The following is a 15,812-nucleotide window of genomic DNA, read 5'->3' on the forward strand; positions in this document are numbered from 1 at the left end:
AGTGGCACTGATACTCCTGAGGATCTGTTACAGTACACAGTGAGTAATTTGGAAGTGATCCAAGCATTATCTGAAGCTCTTCTGGTCATCTTGAAGAGATTTTAAAGGGCAGGAATAACATTGCAGCAAGCTGTTCAGTGAAAGCTCTCTGCAGACTTCAAATGATTGAAAGGAACCTCATTATTATTTAAATAATGCAATTTTCAAAAAGTTAGGGTAATGGGTGCTTGCATATTTTGCAGAATAAGTTTAGAAGAAGAAACTAACTGTTCACAGTAAAAGAGACAAAAAAACAAAAGTAAAAATGCTATGTATCATTCACAATAGTGTCAAAACGACTGAGATTTGTTCAATGTAGCCGCAGTTTTGCACACTGTATAAACGAATACATGAATGCATAATGAGAGGCCAAAATGAGCCAAGGAAAGCACACTGAACAAATCCCCCACGGGAAAGGAAATTATTCAGAGTAGACGAGGACACACTTCACAATAATATTGGGAAGGGAAACTTTTTTTCTTTATTTATTTAAAATTGTGCTTTAAATATAAAATCAGAACACCCAACATAAACTACATGTTAAAGATAAGATAACGATTTTCAACTCAAACTGTTGCTTTCATCTTATGGTCAGAAGCAAGTCTTATTGCCTGGACTGTGAAGGATGTTTAATGTGTTACTGCATGTGCATGAACTAAGACTAACTGAATCTGTGACCTTCTTGTTGATCTTTAGCATCATATAAAAACAAATGGCAGCTAAATATATATCTTTTGCTAACAATAGCTTGTATATGGCTTTGCTTATTCAATCTAAGAGAAACCCACTCTTTGCAGCTCTAATTCTGTATCAGGAGGTAATTCATTTTTGTATGAAGAGGCATTTGGCGGCAAAGATTGAATCATCAGCCCTTGTTTCATTTTCCATGTAATTAAATCAGCTATTGGAAGAAAAAAACAAAAACAATGTAAGCTGGCATACGATTTAGGGAAAATTAGCATTTTTAATCACAGTACATTACTTTAATAACTCAATAAATCTGTGGCAGCTGGAGCATCCGAGAATGTTGTCACAGCTACTTAGTTCTGCATTCGCAACTAATACAGGCTGATGAGAGTCATCCTGAGAGAGAAAGACACTCAGAGGGAGGAAAAATGAGAATTAGAGAAGGAAAAGGAAAAAGATACAACAGAGTGAGACAGAAAGGAGAAGAATCCACGGAGATGGAAACAAAAGCATGCCAGGTGAGAAACATGGCTGAACAGAGCCAGGAAGGAAGACATAACAGCACTGTGTTTGGCACAAAAAGGGCTTGGCACTTGTCTCCCCTCTTCCAGCTAATAACAGTTAATCCCCAATTAGCTCATCCATCACCTCTGTCATACAAGAGACCTACTAACCCTTTTTCTTGCTTGGCTTTGTTTGCACAGCTTTGTAGTTGCCAAGGATGCAAAACAAATCTAAGTAACTACCAAAAAGCACATTTAATTCTTTGGAATTTCAAGAAATAAAGATAAATACAGCACACAGCCGAAGAGCAAATGTCCCTATGCCTTAATGCCAGTTTACAAAGTATTAACCCAGAACATAGAGAGGGGTTTCCTTTAAGTAAGAGATAGAAAAAGAAACTCTGCAAATCTGGAATTATTGTGAAAATGTTAAATATAGATGCTTCTTTCTACATTGTTGCTTAGTTTTTTTTTTCAATCCTGCTGTTTTCTCTGTTAAAAAAAGTATTTCTTAGTAAAAAAAAAGGAAGAGACTATCCCTTAAATGCATTAAACTGTAGTTTGGTAAAGTGGGGTTGTGTGGAGTACTTATAGGTAGTCAGTATCTTACCTGTGTCAAAGCAATCTCAGTTTGCAAAATATACGAGAGGTCCTGCTGGATAAGTCAGGCTAACTGCTACTCAGAGCAGGTCACATTAACGAACACATTTTTGTCATCTGTCAGAATCATCATTTGTTTTTCTTGACATAAGACTTAAAATGTTAAAGTGTTTATTTGAGGAGTTGAGTGAAATAGATCATCAGATGTCTGCTCTAATTGAACTGGTGATAAGCCAGTCTTCTCTTTCTTCTGGCTGTCATTCTGTTGTTTCACTGTCTATCTTCTTCTGGATATTTTTTTCTATTATTTTAAATTCATTATTAGTGCAAAAATCTTTTTGGAGTCTCCTTCTATTCAGTCTCCAGCCTGCTTTTAACAATAAACACTCCAACAAGTCAAACATTTCAGCTGGAATTTTCTCAAAACAAATTGAACTATATGTAGGCACATTTTTAAAATAATCATATGGCTCATTTTGACAAAAAATGAACTAATAAAGTAGTTGTGGGGAACTGTGTGAACACATGACCAGAAACGCATTAGTATTCATGTAAAACATTGTTCCCTTTGCTGTACCGACAATAACAGGGAATATCAGCACGTGCATGATTACAAATGAAAGTAAGGTGTCATGTCAGAAAGTGCATGTTTGGGAAATGCATTTTACTGTGTGCAAAGTTAGGTACATATCTATGGGAGGCCGCTTAGGACAAAAAAAAACCACATTATTCCTTCTACATACACGTCAAACCCTCTCACATTCACTATCAAACTCAAACCTTCTCACATACACTATATGACAGCAAATGTGAAAGCGTTTGATACTGTGTTTCTAAAGGTTTGGTGTATGTGAGAGGGTTTGATAGTAAATGTGAGAGGGTTTGATAGTGAATTTGAGAGAGTTTGATAGTGAATGTGAGAGGGTTTGATAGTGAATGTGAGAGGGTTTGATGGTATATGTGAGAGGGTTTGATAGTGAATGTGAAAGGGTTTGATAGTGAATGTGAGAGGGTTTGATGGTGTATGTGAGAGGGTTTATAGTGTGTGTAAGAGGAAGAATGTTTTTTGTCCTAAGAAGCCTCCCATACATGTCAACATTATTACACCATTTTATTTTTGCTCTTAAGTTCCAAAATTGCCCAACAGCTATTTGTCTGACTTTCATTTTAACACATTTTATCTCTCCATCTCCTCATCTTCATCTCTTCCTCTTCAGCACTTTCTTGTTTCTTTTATGATTTCTTGCACAATTACAGAGCCGCAGTTGAAAACACACATCATTTCAGTGCCTGAGAATGGAATCACACCCATGTCAAGTAAACATCGAATAAATCGTAAAAAATATCATAAATGAGAAATAAAACGGATTTCAGTAAATGCACATGTAAGGAATGTGGTGCAGAATCAATGCCCTTAAGGTGTACTCATGCATTTGTGTTTCTTGGTATTACCACTAAGCAAAGACTGAGGAGCTTTGTTTATGTCAATACTCACACGTTTGATTCACATAGCAGGCTTTGTCTTGTACATGCAGGATTAATCCTCTAAGAATCAACTGTGCAGCATGAACACACACACACACACTCACATGCTACAGCAACCGCAAACCCACAAACAGCCATTAGCACGGCAGTTGTATGGCCAACTAATTAAGTCATCATCTCAGCAACTCTCTGGCTCATTTCATGGATCTGGTTTCAAAGTACATTTTCCTAAAGAGTCATAACACTGACATTATGCCACTGGACATGTAAGCATATTTCTATGGTCTCTCATGGGGACCAGCAGTGACACAGATCTTGTATTTTTGTTGATCGACTGAGTGACAAACACAACAAAAAATTGCCAAAAGCATTGATAACACCATGTAAGACCAGTTTAGTAAAAATGGCCTCTCTGGACATCTCAATACATTTGTAGCTCGAGCAACAATGAACCAAAAGAAGCTCAATTATTTTGATTTAAAAAAAAACATTAAAAAAGAACACCAAAACCAGCAGCTTACACTCACAGAGCTGGATCCATCACCCAGTTCTTTTGTCTTTCTCATAATCCAATTGTTAAGGTATTTTCACACTGGTGTGACCAATCAGGAAATGTTATTAATATTCAGCCAAAAATACTTTAAAGAAAAACCACAAAAGTTCCAACTAATCTAAATTGTATGCTTCCAAAATTCTGAGAATTTTGTCTTCTTTTTTGTGGTTTTTGCAGTTCTGCAGTAATTTTAAGAAGCAGTTAATCAAATTGCAGTTCATGATCACTGAACCAACATCAAAGAGTCAATTACTGCTCTTATTTACAAAAAGGAAAGACGGTGACAACAAAGTACGTTTTAAATAAATTGTCTACTTGTTGTAGGTTATGATTTTAAGTCTTTGCAGAAATGTAAATTTTAATTTTAAACTTAGTGCATGTTATGTAAACCTGGGTTGTACAATGTAACATTAGCTTTACATTACACATCTGTTAAATGTTCCGGTTTAGACTCGTTACTGCAACAGGTTTTAAAAGATTCACACACTCTTTATGGTGAGCACCACTCCCGCTGCAGTTTAATATGCAGAAGGGGAACAACAACTACATTATTACAAAGTCTGCCACGCTATCATGGTCTTTTGGTTTTTGATATGGCAAAGCCAGCGAAATGGAAGAAAAGCCAATCTACAGTTTATAACTCAACCACACATCAATAATAGAAAAAAATAGATTACAGTAAATCCATGGTTCAAAAGCTACATACCTTTGAAATGTCAAAGGGGAAACCACAGCGGATAACTCATCTCAAAACTCATTTCAACTGCACAGTGCAAGCTGTATAACAAATATTCAACAGCCCACTGTTCCCTCCAGGTATTTTTTAGCAAAACACTATACATTTTCATTTGAGATGAGAAGAAAGAAATGTACTTTTTTCCTTTGGCATGCAGCCAAACCAATTTAATTGCATTCCAAATGGGCACAATCTTTGCTTAGCACCCAGCTCATGTTGTATTCTTCAAACTTCAACAGCCTGCTTGACTTTCTCTGAGTAATTGGAATCTTCTGCTCTTCCACTTTTGTCAATATACAGAGCAACAGAAAAAGCACAAAAAAACCCCAAACAAATAAACCAAAAGGAACAAGGAACTGTTCACGATAACATCCTTTAGCCAGTTTGTAACTGTATTAGTACATCTTTATACAGTCTCTCTGAAGTGAATTAAAAGAATATAAAGTGGTGTGCACCTGAAAAATACAGCTACATTTTATAGGTAAAACATTTCTGATTACCAGCTGGTGTCAGCAAAATTCTGTCAGAATTTTAGGAAAGGTTCTAACTTTACACTTTGGTTTTATTTTTCTTGCCTCAAGCCATGCAAAAATAAAAAAAGAAAATAAAATCTAGTAAAATCAGACTTCAATACTTCTGTGACTGGAAGATATTTAAATTCACAAACAGCAGCCTGTGGTGCCAAGACATAATGTTTTGAAGCAAAAAACAGAACTGCATAAATTAGAACTCCAAATAACACAATGATTTTGGATTAAAAGTAGCAAAATGTTTCTATTTCAAACAGTTCCAACTGTTTGTGTTTTTTACCACTGTCATTTCTACAACAATGTGATTATGTTTCCAATTAATATTCCAGTTACAGATAAACAATCAAAAGATGCTTTAAATGTATTTATATATATTTTTTTTTTTTTTTGGTTTGGCTTTTTTGTCTGAAACCATTTTTTCTCATTTTTTTAACTGCAAAAAGATATTGTAATCTCATAGGACTCCTCTCATTTACTCAGTTGGCAATTATGGTATGGCAGGAAAATAAATCATTCATCCATGACTGGCAGTGTGTTTGGATGTCTGTGTACATTTCAGCCCATAATAAAATTCTGAGATGACCAAAATTCCAGACTTGGTATCAGTCATACGATACCGTGTTTGCTTCAAGAAGTTTTAGGAATGACAATCTGAGGTCAACAGAAATCCCAAAAAGGGTAATCTCACAGTCAAGATCAGGAGATAATTGAAAAACAAATAAATGTAAATGGTTTGAAACCTAAATAAGTCTATCTATCTGTGTTTATATACTCTCACACACAACACTGCTCTCCTCCGCTCTCTTTCTCTGTCACTGAATCTGTCTGAGAGTCCTGCCACATGCCAGTGCCTTTGTGTGAAAGATTAAGTGAAACCAGGAGTGCCAGCATTGCTGTGTTTGCACAGCGAAGCCTCTCAAATTCAGCTGCACCCGCATATCACATACCAATCAACATACTGAAGACTAAGACAGCTACTGTAGTAAAAATATTTGAAATATCAAGCGTAATATTATTGATATTTTTATTTTAAAAAAACACTTATGTGACTATTTGCATTTAGCTATACGGCACTACTTTAGTTTTTCTTCTTGGTTTTATCTAAAGATAACTAAGTAGTAAAAACTGACTATTAATCCACAGGGAGTAAAACTCCTAGAAAGTAAAAGACAATGAAAACATTAAGAAGAAAGTCCCAAAGTGCCAGAGGTGGTTTACAAGACAGAGGAAAGGGGCCTGCAGGGGACTGTGGGTTTGCAGTGATAGGGAGGGGAGTCTCTCTCTCTCTCTCTCTCTCTCTCCCTCTCTCGCTCTGTCTCTCTGTCTTTCTCTCCCTCTCTCGCTCTGTCTCTCTGTCTTTCTCTCTCTCTCTCGCTCTCTCTAACGCACACAGACACACATGCACATGCACACAACACACACTTGGCTCTGGGCAGCACAGACACAAACAGAACCTGGCAGTGGACCAATCCTTGACAGGCTAACCAGGTAACTAACTTCCTGTGCGAACCTGAACTCAATCTGTTACCAAGAAAAACATTTGGTGAAAAAGCCAAAACCTCCTCACTTTTTTATGATCCCTGTAATTAACTAAAAAAAAAGCCTTACCAAATTAATAACTCTGAATCCAAATTTTGTTCAATTTTACTAACTTAACGTCAGATTATGACGTACAGTAACTTGTGGGTTAAACTGTTTCTGAGGCACAACATGATAACATTTCTGTGGTCTGTGCGCTCACATGTGCACTTGTGTCTATGTATGCTTTGCGAGTGCAGACATGTTTGCATCTGCATGCAGAAGTGTGTATGTGTACCTGTGAGAGAACATATGTCTTGGAGTGTGTGTACTCAGTGGGCCCATGGTCTTTTGAGTATGGACCTGAACCAGCCGTCTCCAGTTCTGTTTGCACAGTACATGCCTCAGGAAGTTAAGACAACTGTTCATGTTTGCCCAGGCTTGCGAGCTTTTCTTAATACACCCGACAGCTGCATTCTTCAACATCACAGACTCTGCATATATCGCTCATTTTATACATGTATCTGATAGAACCTGCAGGATAACAGCATCCTTCATGAGAGTTTTACAAAAAAAAACCTCATCAGAAAGAGCAAGAAAGATTGTGGTGCTAACAGCATGTACTATTGCAATTCTGACAAATGGTGTAGTTTATGTACATATATATAATCACACTCCTGCACCTGAATCCACCATTTTGTATAAAAAACATCTTTTGATGAGTAATTTGGTGCCTTAGCAAAGTTCACTCTTCCACGTTTGTAACAGCAAACATTAAGCTGATCTGTCACATCCTGTCAACAACCTGACCTGTCAAGATCCTCCAAAATCACACTATATACTCCTTTTCTTCACTTTTTTCATCTCCTTCCTTTACGTCCTACTCACAGGCAGTCTCACACCATTTCAGGTCAAGCCTTTCCTAGAAAAAGACTCATGACAGCAGTAAGACATCAGTCGTACCATTCTAAGAGACTGAAAACAAAATTGTTGGATAAACTGTTAGTTCTTTGAAGATATGGAAGTGAAACATGATGAGCTCCATCTGTGCTTTTTTTTCAAATGTTGACTTGGTTTTCTCATGCAATGGTTACACTAATTTATGTACCAAAGCTGGCTTTACACAAATCTGCCGAGGCCAATAACTGTTCTCATAATCTCCAGCATCTAGAACAATCACTTTATGGTGTATTTGTTTATAAATGACATGAACCAATTGCACTAATGAAGATCAGCTTTTTTGCTGAGGGAATTGCAGCTTTCTAAAATACTGCATGCATTTAGTCTTTATTGCTACTACACTGGCATGCTGATACCATCACCAAAACAATACAAGCAACAAAATATAACTGTATAATGATTAGGGACACACAGTTCACAGCTGGGGGTTCTAAAAGTGTTGCAAAAAGAGTGAAGTGCGCACTTCCTGACCTACAGACTAAACCACATGCATGTGGATGCAACTAAATGTCAGCAACAACAATATATTTTAGTTGCTGCTCTTGGTGAGTCAAGACCTAAAGCTACAAAACCTCAAAATGTCATCATAGTTTATATGTTAGAAATGTATTAGATGGCTTGTAATAACAAAACATTTCATGCAACATTTTGTTCTGTTATACTTTATTGCTGTTAATTGTGTTTTCATTTTATCTCAAGTAATGTATGCTAAGCAGTACTCTTTTTTTGTTTATGTGTTTTATAGAAATATAAAATCAACATTCAGTGGATAACAAAAGGAAACATTAGTAAATCAAACAAGCCTTCAGTACAACAAGCAATGAATCAGAGGTTGTGTTTTTCATATTGAAGTGCTGATGGAAAGCAGATGAACCTGCTCTGAAAGGCTACTGTAGCACAGAGAGAAAATACAGTCAGTGTTCACTTTTCATCAACAGACACAGCCCAGAACAGGGCACAAAAATGGTTAAATAAATCAAATAAAGCAGATATTTCTCTACCTCTCTCACACACTCAAAAACACACCAGTGTGCACACATACACACACTCACACATGCACATTCTTTAGTGAAATCCATCAATCAGCATTTCATGCAGTTTGGGTTTGAACCACACCAAATGCACTAAAACAATAAACGTCTGTCTTTCAAGTTGCTATCTGGACTGGAACACATCTGGTGGCAAGGCTCATTTTGGTTTCCACATCGTTGAATGACATTACAGACTCAATGGCAGGCTGAAAAATAAAGTACCCCTAAATATCTCTTCCCAGTTTCCCTCCAGTTTCTGCCCTTCTTTTCCTTCTATCTTTATGCACACACCAAATCTACCTCCCCCTCCCCACACTAACCAGCTAACCTCTCAAATGCTATTCCACCAGCCCATCCCCCAACCAATCAAGAAGTGAATATAAAACAGCACAAGGAAACTGGGCTGCACGGGGGAAGTGGTGGAGGAGAGGGCAGACAGACAAGAGGGAGAAGAGAAGTCAACACGATTGCTACTGAGAAACCACTGGCCTCCTGAGGTGAAGACAGTTTAAAAAGCCTCGGCTTACTGGACCCGACATTACACAAGTGTATGAAACACTCACCCAGCATCCAGCTGAGCAGCAAAGAGTCAAGCCTGACAGAGGTATTAGGCTTTCAAGGAGCTGTGACGAAAATTAAGGTTAATGTGATTTAATGAGGGGCACGCGCTGGGCCAGGGCTGGGCCTCTTCAGCTCACAATCAAAGTCAAATTTGGAATTCCTCTGACATCTTGTAAAAGGTTTGCATGTTGCAAAGCTTGCAAACCTGCTAACTTTCTTGACCAAAAAAAAGCTGAATAATAAACCCATTAGGTTTCAGATTACAGCGTTATAATGGCAGAGAAATGATGTAATATGTATCACAAAACTAGACTTGAGAAATTTTAGCAAATGTATTGTCATGATTCAGTTCTCATAATATGTCAACATGAACATAAAAGCCCATTTCTATGGACTTCTTGTGATTAATTAACAACCCATGCAAGATAAACCATAAAATCTATTTTCAGCCATTGGTGACTTATGGCTCTTTTCTCACCTCTAGCAGCTCTGACTCATCATTTGTCTGCTCTAGATTATAAAGTGCAGAGCAAAGAGATGGCACTGCAGCAGAGCTTGATTTGCCACTTTTGCTGTCCTGCAGGTTAAACTCAAGTCCACATTCATAAACTTCAAGTGTGAACGCCTGTACTCCTGTACTAGTACACCAAGCAGATCATTACATTTAAAATATCCAAAAAAAATCTATGGTACGTGAAAATATAGAATGAAAGCTACAGTGTAATTGATGTGGCAACACTGGGGTTTTTACATGAGTAACATATCTAAATAAACATAAATTGATTGTAAGAAAGGCCAAGTTATGTATGACTCTAACAAATCATTCCACTTGAACTACAAACTACAAAATGCATCTCTCTTGCATTCAAAAACAAAATGCTGATAAATAGTCCATTTTTCCTCTTACTGTAATGGACTGTGTACACCAAACACAATCTAAGCCCCACTGCTCCAGAGAATAGCACTGTAGCTACTTATCATTAACTCAGAGACACAATCAGCCCCAGGCGATCCAGCTTCCCTGCATAACCTTTTGACATTGCTGCTGGGAAGGTAAATGAGAAAAGAAGTTTGACACAGAGAGAGGGGGAGAAGTGGAGAGACCAAGAGACTTGATTACGAATAGTGCCAGGAAATGGGTAGACCAAAAAAATAACATCACAAAGAAGACTGGTAAACATATAGCTTTTAAAATAGAAAATAAAATATCCATCTCATTCACTGTTTTTTGTTCTGAGTTAACTGCCTGGAACGGGATAAGAACAATAAACTCACAACTTCAAGAGTTCCCAGCAGTTCCAGCCACTCAGACTGCATTTGGTGTGCATTTGAGCCATGCATGGGTTAACATTTTCACTGTGAGAACGGTTGGGATACTGCAACTTGGACTGGCCAGTCAGCAGAATGTTCTGAATGGGCACAATGAAAAACCCGAAGTCCACGCTGTCGACCCAAGAATGCTTGCCTCCGTGTAATTAACTTCTCTGTGTACAGAATGAGGTACCACTGGAATAACTTTTCTCTTTCTGTTTCTATTACAGTCGTGTTTCGAAGAAGAAAAAAAATCGCATTCTGGAAATTCAATATGGAGTTTTTTTTTTTTTTCATGCCATACTTTGAAGTATCCTGTGACTAATACAATGATTTGGAGAACATTTGAAATGGCGTGAAACACTTGAGAAAGGGTGTCCTGTTAAAACTGTCCTTATTGCTATTTGAGTATCTAATAATATCTGCTGCTTCTTTTATCATTGACATAATAACATAATACAAACAAGAACAATGTATAGATGTCTGTAAAACTCAATCTTAGATTTCTTACATTTCTTAAACAATTTTGCATGTGCTGCACATGAACACATTGATGGAGTCTTTTATAAAACACTCAAACAAAAGTATATAAATAACACGTAGTAAGTTGGAACAGATGGCAGCTATGTAAAGAATAACATCTGCAAACCATTACATTATAAACCTACAGAATAACTACAGTATAATTACATGAGAGGCTCTCTCTTGGGCACTGTGCAATTAGAGGGGAGAGGGATGAGGAGAAAGTGGAACATCTACAGTAATCTATCCAACTTCATTTCACCAGAGTGATTCTGCCCGGGGGTATGCACAAGTCATAATGCATTTGACAAATAGTCTCCCACTAAAACAGGCATTTGCGAAGAAGTGGCCTTCAGCACTGGTACACACAGCTGAGTGTACGCTGAGCAAACAAGCCTCCCACTCAGTGAGGAAAGATACAGAGAGACTTCAAAAAGATTAGGAGAAATCTTGGGCGAAAAGTGAAGATGACTCACTGTGATTGTGCAAGTGTGGGACAATGCAACTTGGATGGAGTTAAGAAGAGCAACAGAGCCGTGGGGTTCTTAGCAAAAACAAAAATCAATGCTCATCTCATATGTTTTTCTTTGCATTGTTCAGAAAAGTGGATGCATATACTGTAGAAGCACAATGGTTTATCTTTCTTCCATGATCTCTTAAGCATTCTTTTGATAAGAAATCTGATTTTCTTCTGAAAAATTAGGGCATTATCTTTTGAATGAGAGACCTGAGTGCTGCAACTGGACAGTTGCCCATTCTCCCATCTAGCAATCAAGTAATGTAGTAAAACAATTTGGTTGCCATAATGATTTTAGTGTTGAATTTTCAGTTAACTTAAACAGGTGCTAACATAACATTTTGAATTCAGGATATAGATCGCAGTGCAATTGTTCCTCATGCAGTGGTTTGAAAATATTGTGTCCATCTTGTTTATTTAAAAAACATGGCTCAAACAGGAATAATGCCCCACTTGAACTTAACACAATCTGAACATTACGATACCTATGCCAGTAACATGTAATGCCCAATTGTATTTGTTTTAGCGGCTGGATTGTTTTTGTTGATGTTTAAATTCCAAGCAAACCCTTACTCAAAATTCAAAGCACATTTATATATTTGTGGCATTCAATCATTCTGTCAGAGTGATCCATATTCCTGTCATGCATCAATCAACCATCAGTTTGAATGTGGTCAATCAGCTTAAACCGGTTTCAGCTTGCACATTCTTCACATTCCTTGTTTAATAACCCCTTTAGGTAGAAAACCAAAAGAATACGTCTTGTTACTGTTTATGCATGTGTATTTATAGTCATTCTTGCAAAGCCTAACGGTCACTCTCATAAATAAGTGTGTTATGAGTTTACACCGCTAGACCAGGAAGTGATGGTGTTTTAATATATAGATTGCCTCACTTAGTTTTATGCGCACTTCCTGATTGGTGTTTTTAAAATTGTGCTGTTATGTATAATCACATTTTTGGTTTTCACACCTTTCAGGAGGCCGTAGAAAGTTCTAGACTTAAAAGCCTGTTTCACTGTTGCACATGCAATTCGTAGACTGAAAATATTATGATGACAGCAAAATAACGAAAAAAATACATTTAAAAAAAATTTTAATCATCTTTGCAAGCCTCACTACTTGGAGCTGAGGTCATTTAAAATACCTATGTTTTGACATGAGGTTAGAATTCAGACTGAAATAAACCTGCCAAAGACCTCCTGTATCATTCTTTTAGTTATGTGCAAAAGCGGGAGTACAGTGACTATATTGTGCCACTTTGCATCTTAGTCACAGCTGTTACGTTACTAATGACAGTGTTATACGAATCTGTCCTTCAGAGCCAAACATGTGACTCAATAGGCACTGAATCATGATAATTAGTAGTTCACTGTGTTAAAACAACATTTCCTCAATTGTAGCCTCACTCAGAGAAAGGCAGGCACCACTGTGATCCTAAATTTACACCTGCAGCTAAACTCTGCATGCCTACTGTACGCATTTGTGTGTGTTAGCCTTACCTACACACATGCACAGAAACACACCTACACAAGCCTGATAGTTGCAACTTAATCATGAGGGTACCCCTGCTGCCTGGGCGCCCATTTATTAATCAACTAATTTTAGGTTTCATTATAATATGAACAAATTGCACTTTTTGATGTTATTAATGATAAAGAGTTAGAATGCGACATTAGTCAATGCATGCAATGTAATTTTTAAACCTCTTTGCAAGTGACTGCCTGTGTGTGTGTGTGCCGCTACCTGCATGTGTAATACATACAGGTAACTGTGAACAGGAGAGATTAACAATCCAAATATTGCATTGTGTTATAACATTTCACATGCATCACTTTGTCATCGGCAAATATAACTGCCTGCTGGCTTTCCTCCAGGTGCTAAGGCAAGCAAACCCATGTCAATGGCTGAGGATCTAGGGTAATGCCTTCTTCTAACGCTCCCCAGTGTAGGTGCAAGCAAATGTTTGCACAAGTTTTACCTGGACCACAAGAAAAAAAGAGCTTGCCTTAAATGACTTGTAATTTTGGACTAGGTCTGCAAGTAGGTTTATTTGTTTGTGTTTAAAGGCAGTGTCAGTGACAGTGAACGCCACATGAAAACAGTCAAATTATACAATAGGCCTACGACTCTCCTTAGAAATGTTCAGGAAAACAGGACAAAACTAAGAGTGACAATTAATTAAATAGTTTATTGTTTCTTCCTTTGGAGATGGAATATACATATGAATGATTGGGCTTAAAACTCTGTCAATTGGCAACACTTTGAAAATGCTGTTACTATAAACCTGACATTTAAAAACGTATGCTTAAGAATTTCAACCTACTATAGTATATGTTTTCGACGAGCAGTAAGAAGATAATTCCTAAAAACAATATTATGCGTAATGCAAATGTTGCATTTTTACGCACAAAAGTAGACACCGAGTGCGCAACACTCTCTATTTCTCATCGAAATAATAGCATAAAGAAAACAAACGGATATGAAGCAGAAACAGATCTTCTTATGGACCAGCCACACAGCTCGCAGTCAAAACCCCATTTTCTACGCTGATGATTGTTTATTGGTTGAACTGTGCACGGGCCATCACCATGTGGGGACTTGTTTGAGGCAGATAACAGCGCCTTTACGCAATTAGCATAGATAAGTTTTAGTCATAAAGGGAAGTTTGCTGAAGTAAATATTATCAGTTGAGCCGCAATCATGCTCACATTGAGTGTTTGTTCAGCTTGATCTGAGAAAAAAAAGCACCTCTGAGAGAGAGCAGCGCGCTCCAACTCACGCGGCACAACAGTTTTATTAAATACATAATTATAAAATGCAACTAAAAGAATCTCCACGGGCACGATTTTAGAGCAGGTGTCGGTAAAAACAAAGCAAAAATAATGCACAAACTTTACAGATGACCTACTGCAGCCTGTAGATTCATGACTTAATTATCCCCAGGGAACCAAAAGTGCCGGATCATACGGCCATGTGAAATCAATGGAGTTCTCTGCGCGTTTGCATCTGAAACTAACACATTTCACCGAGTTTAAGACTGGAAAGTGGAGATAATGGTTTACCTTGTTGGAATGGTAATAGTCCAGACTGGGGTCGGTCGGTAATGTACATGAACCCACGCTGGAATTGGGAGCTGGATAAAATCTGACGTCCATCTCAGAGTCCGCAAGACTGAAGGCATGAAAGCGTAGCTCCAAAAAAAAAAAAAAAAAAGTGTGCGATTTCTCTTTCCCCCTGCACGCACAGTCTCTCCCTCTCCTTCTGTTTTGTGTGTCAAACCGAGCAAAAAGTGCTACGAGAGGACGAGAACCGGCTCTCTCCGGGCGTTCAGCTTCTATGTCCGTCCCTGAGATACTTCAGCACTAATCTCTGGGCATTCAGCGCGATGATGCTCTAACATCCCTGTAAAGTTCACTTGGAGAGAGGGAGAAAGGAGAGGGCAGCTTCCCCGCCGCGGCAATCACAGAAACTAACAAGAAGGACACTTTTTGTGAAGTTGTCTGAGGACGAGCCGAGCCCCGGTGGGTCGCAGGCAAAGATGCAGAGGTGATCGTGTTGCTCCCAAAGCGCCCGTTCGCTCCCTCCCAGGTTCCCAGACGCTCTGTAGCTTTTGTCATGCGGGAGCGCATCTGATGGGTCCATGCGCTTCGGTCCTCTCCGCGGCCGCTCGGCTGCGACCTCTACCGGTCAGAGGGAGGGGGGACAGGTAGACGAGTCGAGAGCCAGTCGTTTTAGAAAAAAAAAAAAATCCCTGAAGGAATGCATATCGCCCGCCGCCGTTCACGATAGAGCCGCCATAGCCACCTCTTGGCGGATGTGTTGAGGATCACTCTCAGTCACATAAACGAGATCATCTGTAATTTTGAGCAATGACAATTTTTGTGATGGTAAAAATAGATTAGCTGTGGCGGCCATCTTGAATTGGGTTGATTCCAGATGTCGGTCAGTGGTAAATATACAACCAGTAATCAATGTCTAAAAGTTTCATTAACATCCCTCCATGGTTCATGAGCTAAATTGCTAAAAAACAATCAGGGTTGACTAAGAGTTAATACCATAGTTTTAAGCAAAGATGTCATTCAGTGGATTGCACTATGAGCATGTGTTAATGACCCTCAGCTACTACCACACTACGTTTTAGCTCAGCATAAACTGACTGACAATAGCAATTTTTGTATTTGTTAATAGCTAATGATTGGGTCTAAGGGGCATCTTAAAAAGGGGTGATGCCAAAATTTAATTAATTGTAGATATACA

At 38.2% G+C, this 15,812-nt stretch overlaps 1 protein-coding gene across 3 annotated transcripts in view; it reads right to left on the reverse strand.

Annotated features, from left to right (window-relative positions):
• Window positions 1–15,812, reverse strand: part of tox2 (TOX high mobility group box family member 2) — a 102,068-nt gene that overhangs the window by 71,213 nt on the left and 15,043 nt on the right. Inside the window, exon 1 of one of the 3 annotated variants that reach the window (XM_017408588.3) lies at window positions 14,618–15,197. The exons of 1 other annotated variant lie outside the window; for it this stretch is intronic. In XM_017408588.3, coding sequence (XP_017264077.1) covers window positions 14,618–14,710 — 93 coding nt within the window. In that variant the 5' untranslated portion in view covers window positions 14,711–15,197. Of the gene's footprint in view, window positions 1–14,617; window positions 15,198–15,812 lie in introns of those variants that run through there. One more of the 3 variants, XM_017408591.3, reaches the window with a different exon arrangement.

The sequence above is a fragment of the Kryptolebias marmoratus genome, linkage group LG4 (genome assembly GCF_001649575.2).
Source record: "Kryptolebias marmoratus isolate JLee-2015 linkage group LG4, ASM164957v2, whole genome shotgun sequence".
Lineage (NCBI taxonomy): Eukaryota > Metazoa > Chordata > Actinopteri > Cyprinodontiformes > Rivulidae > Kryptolebias > Kryptolebias marmoratus.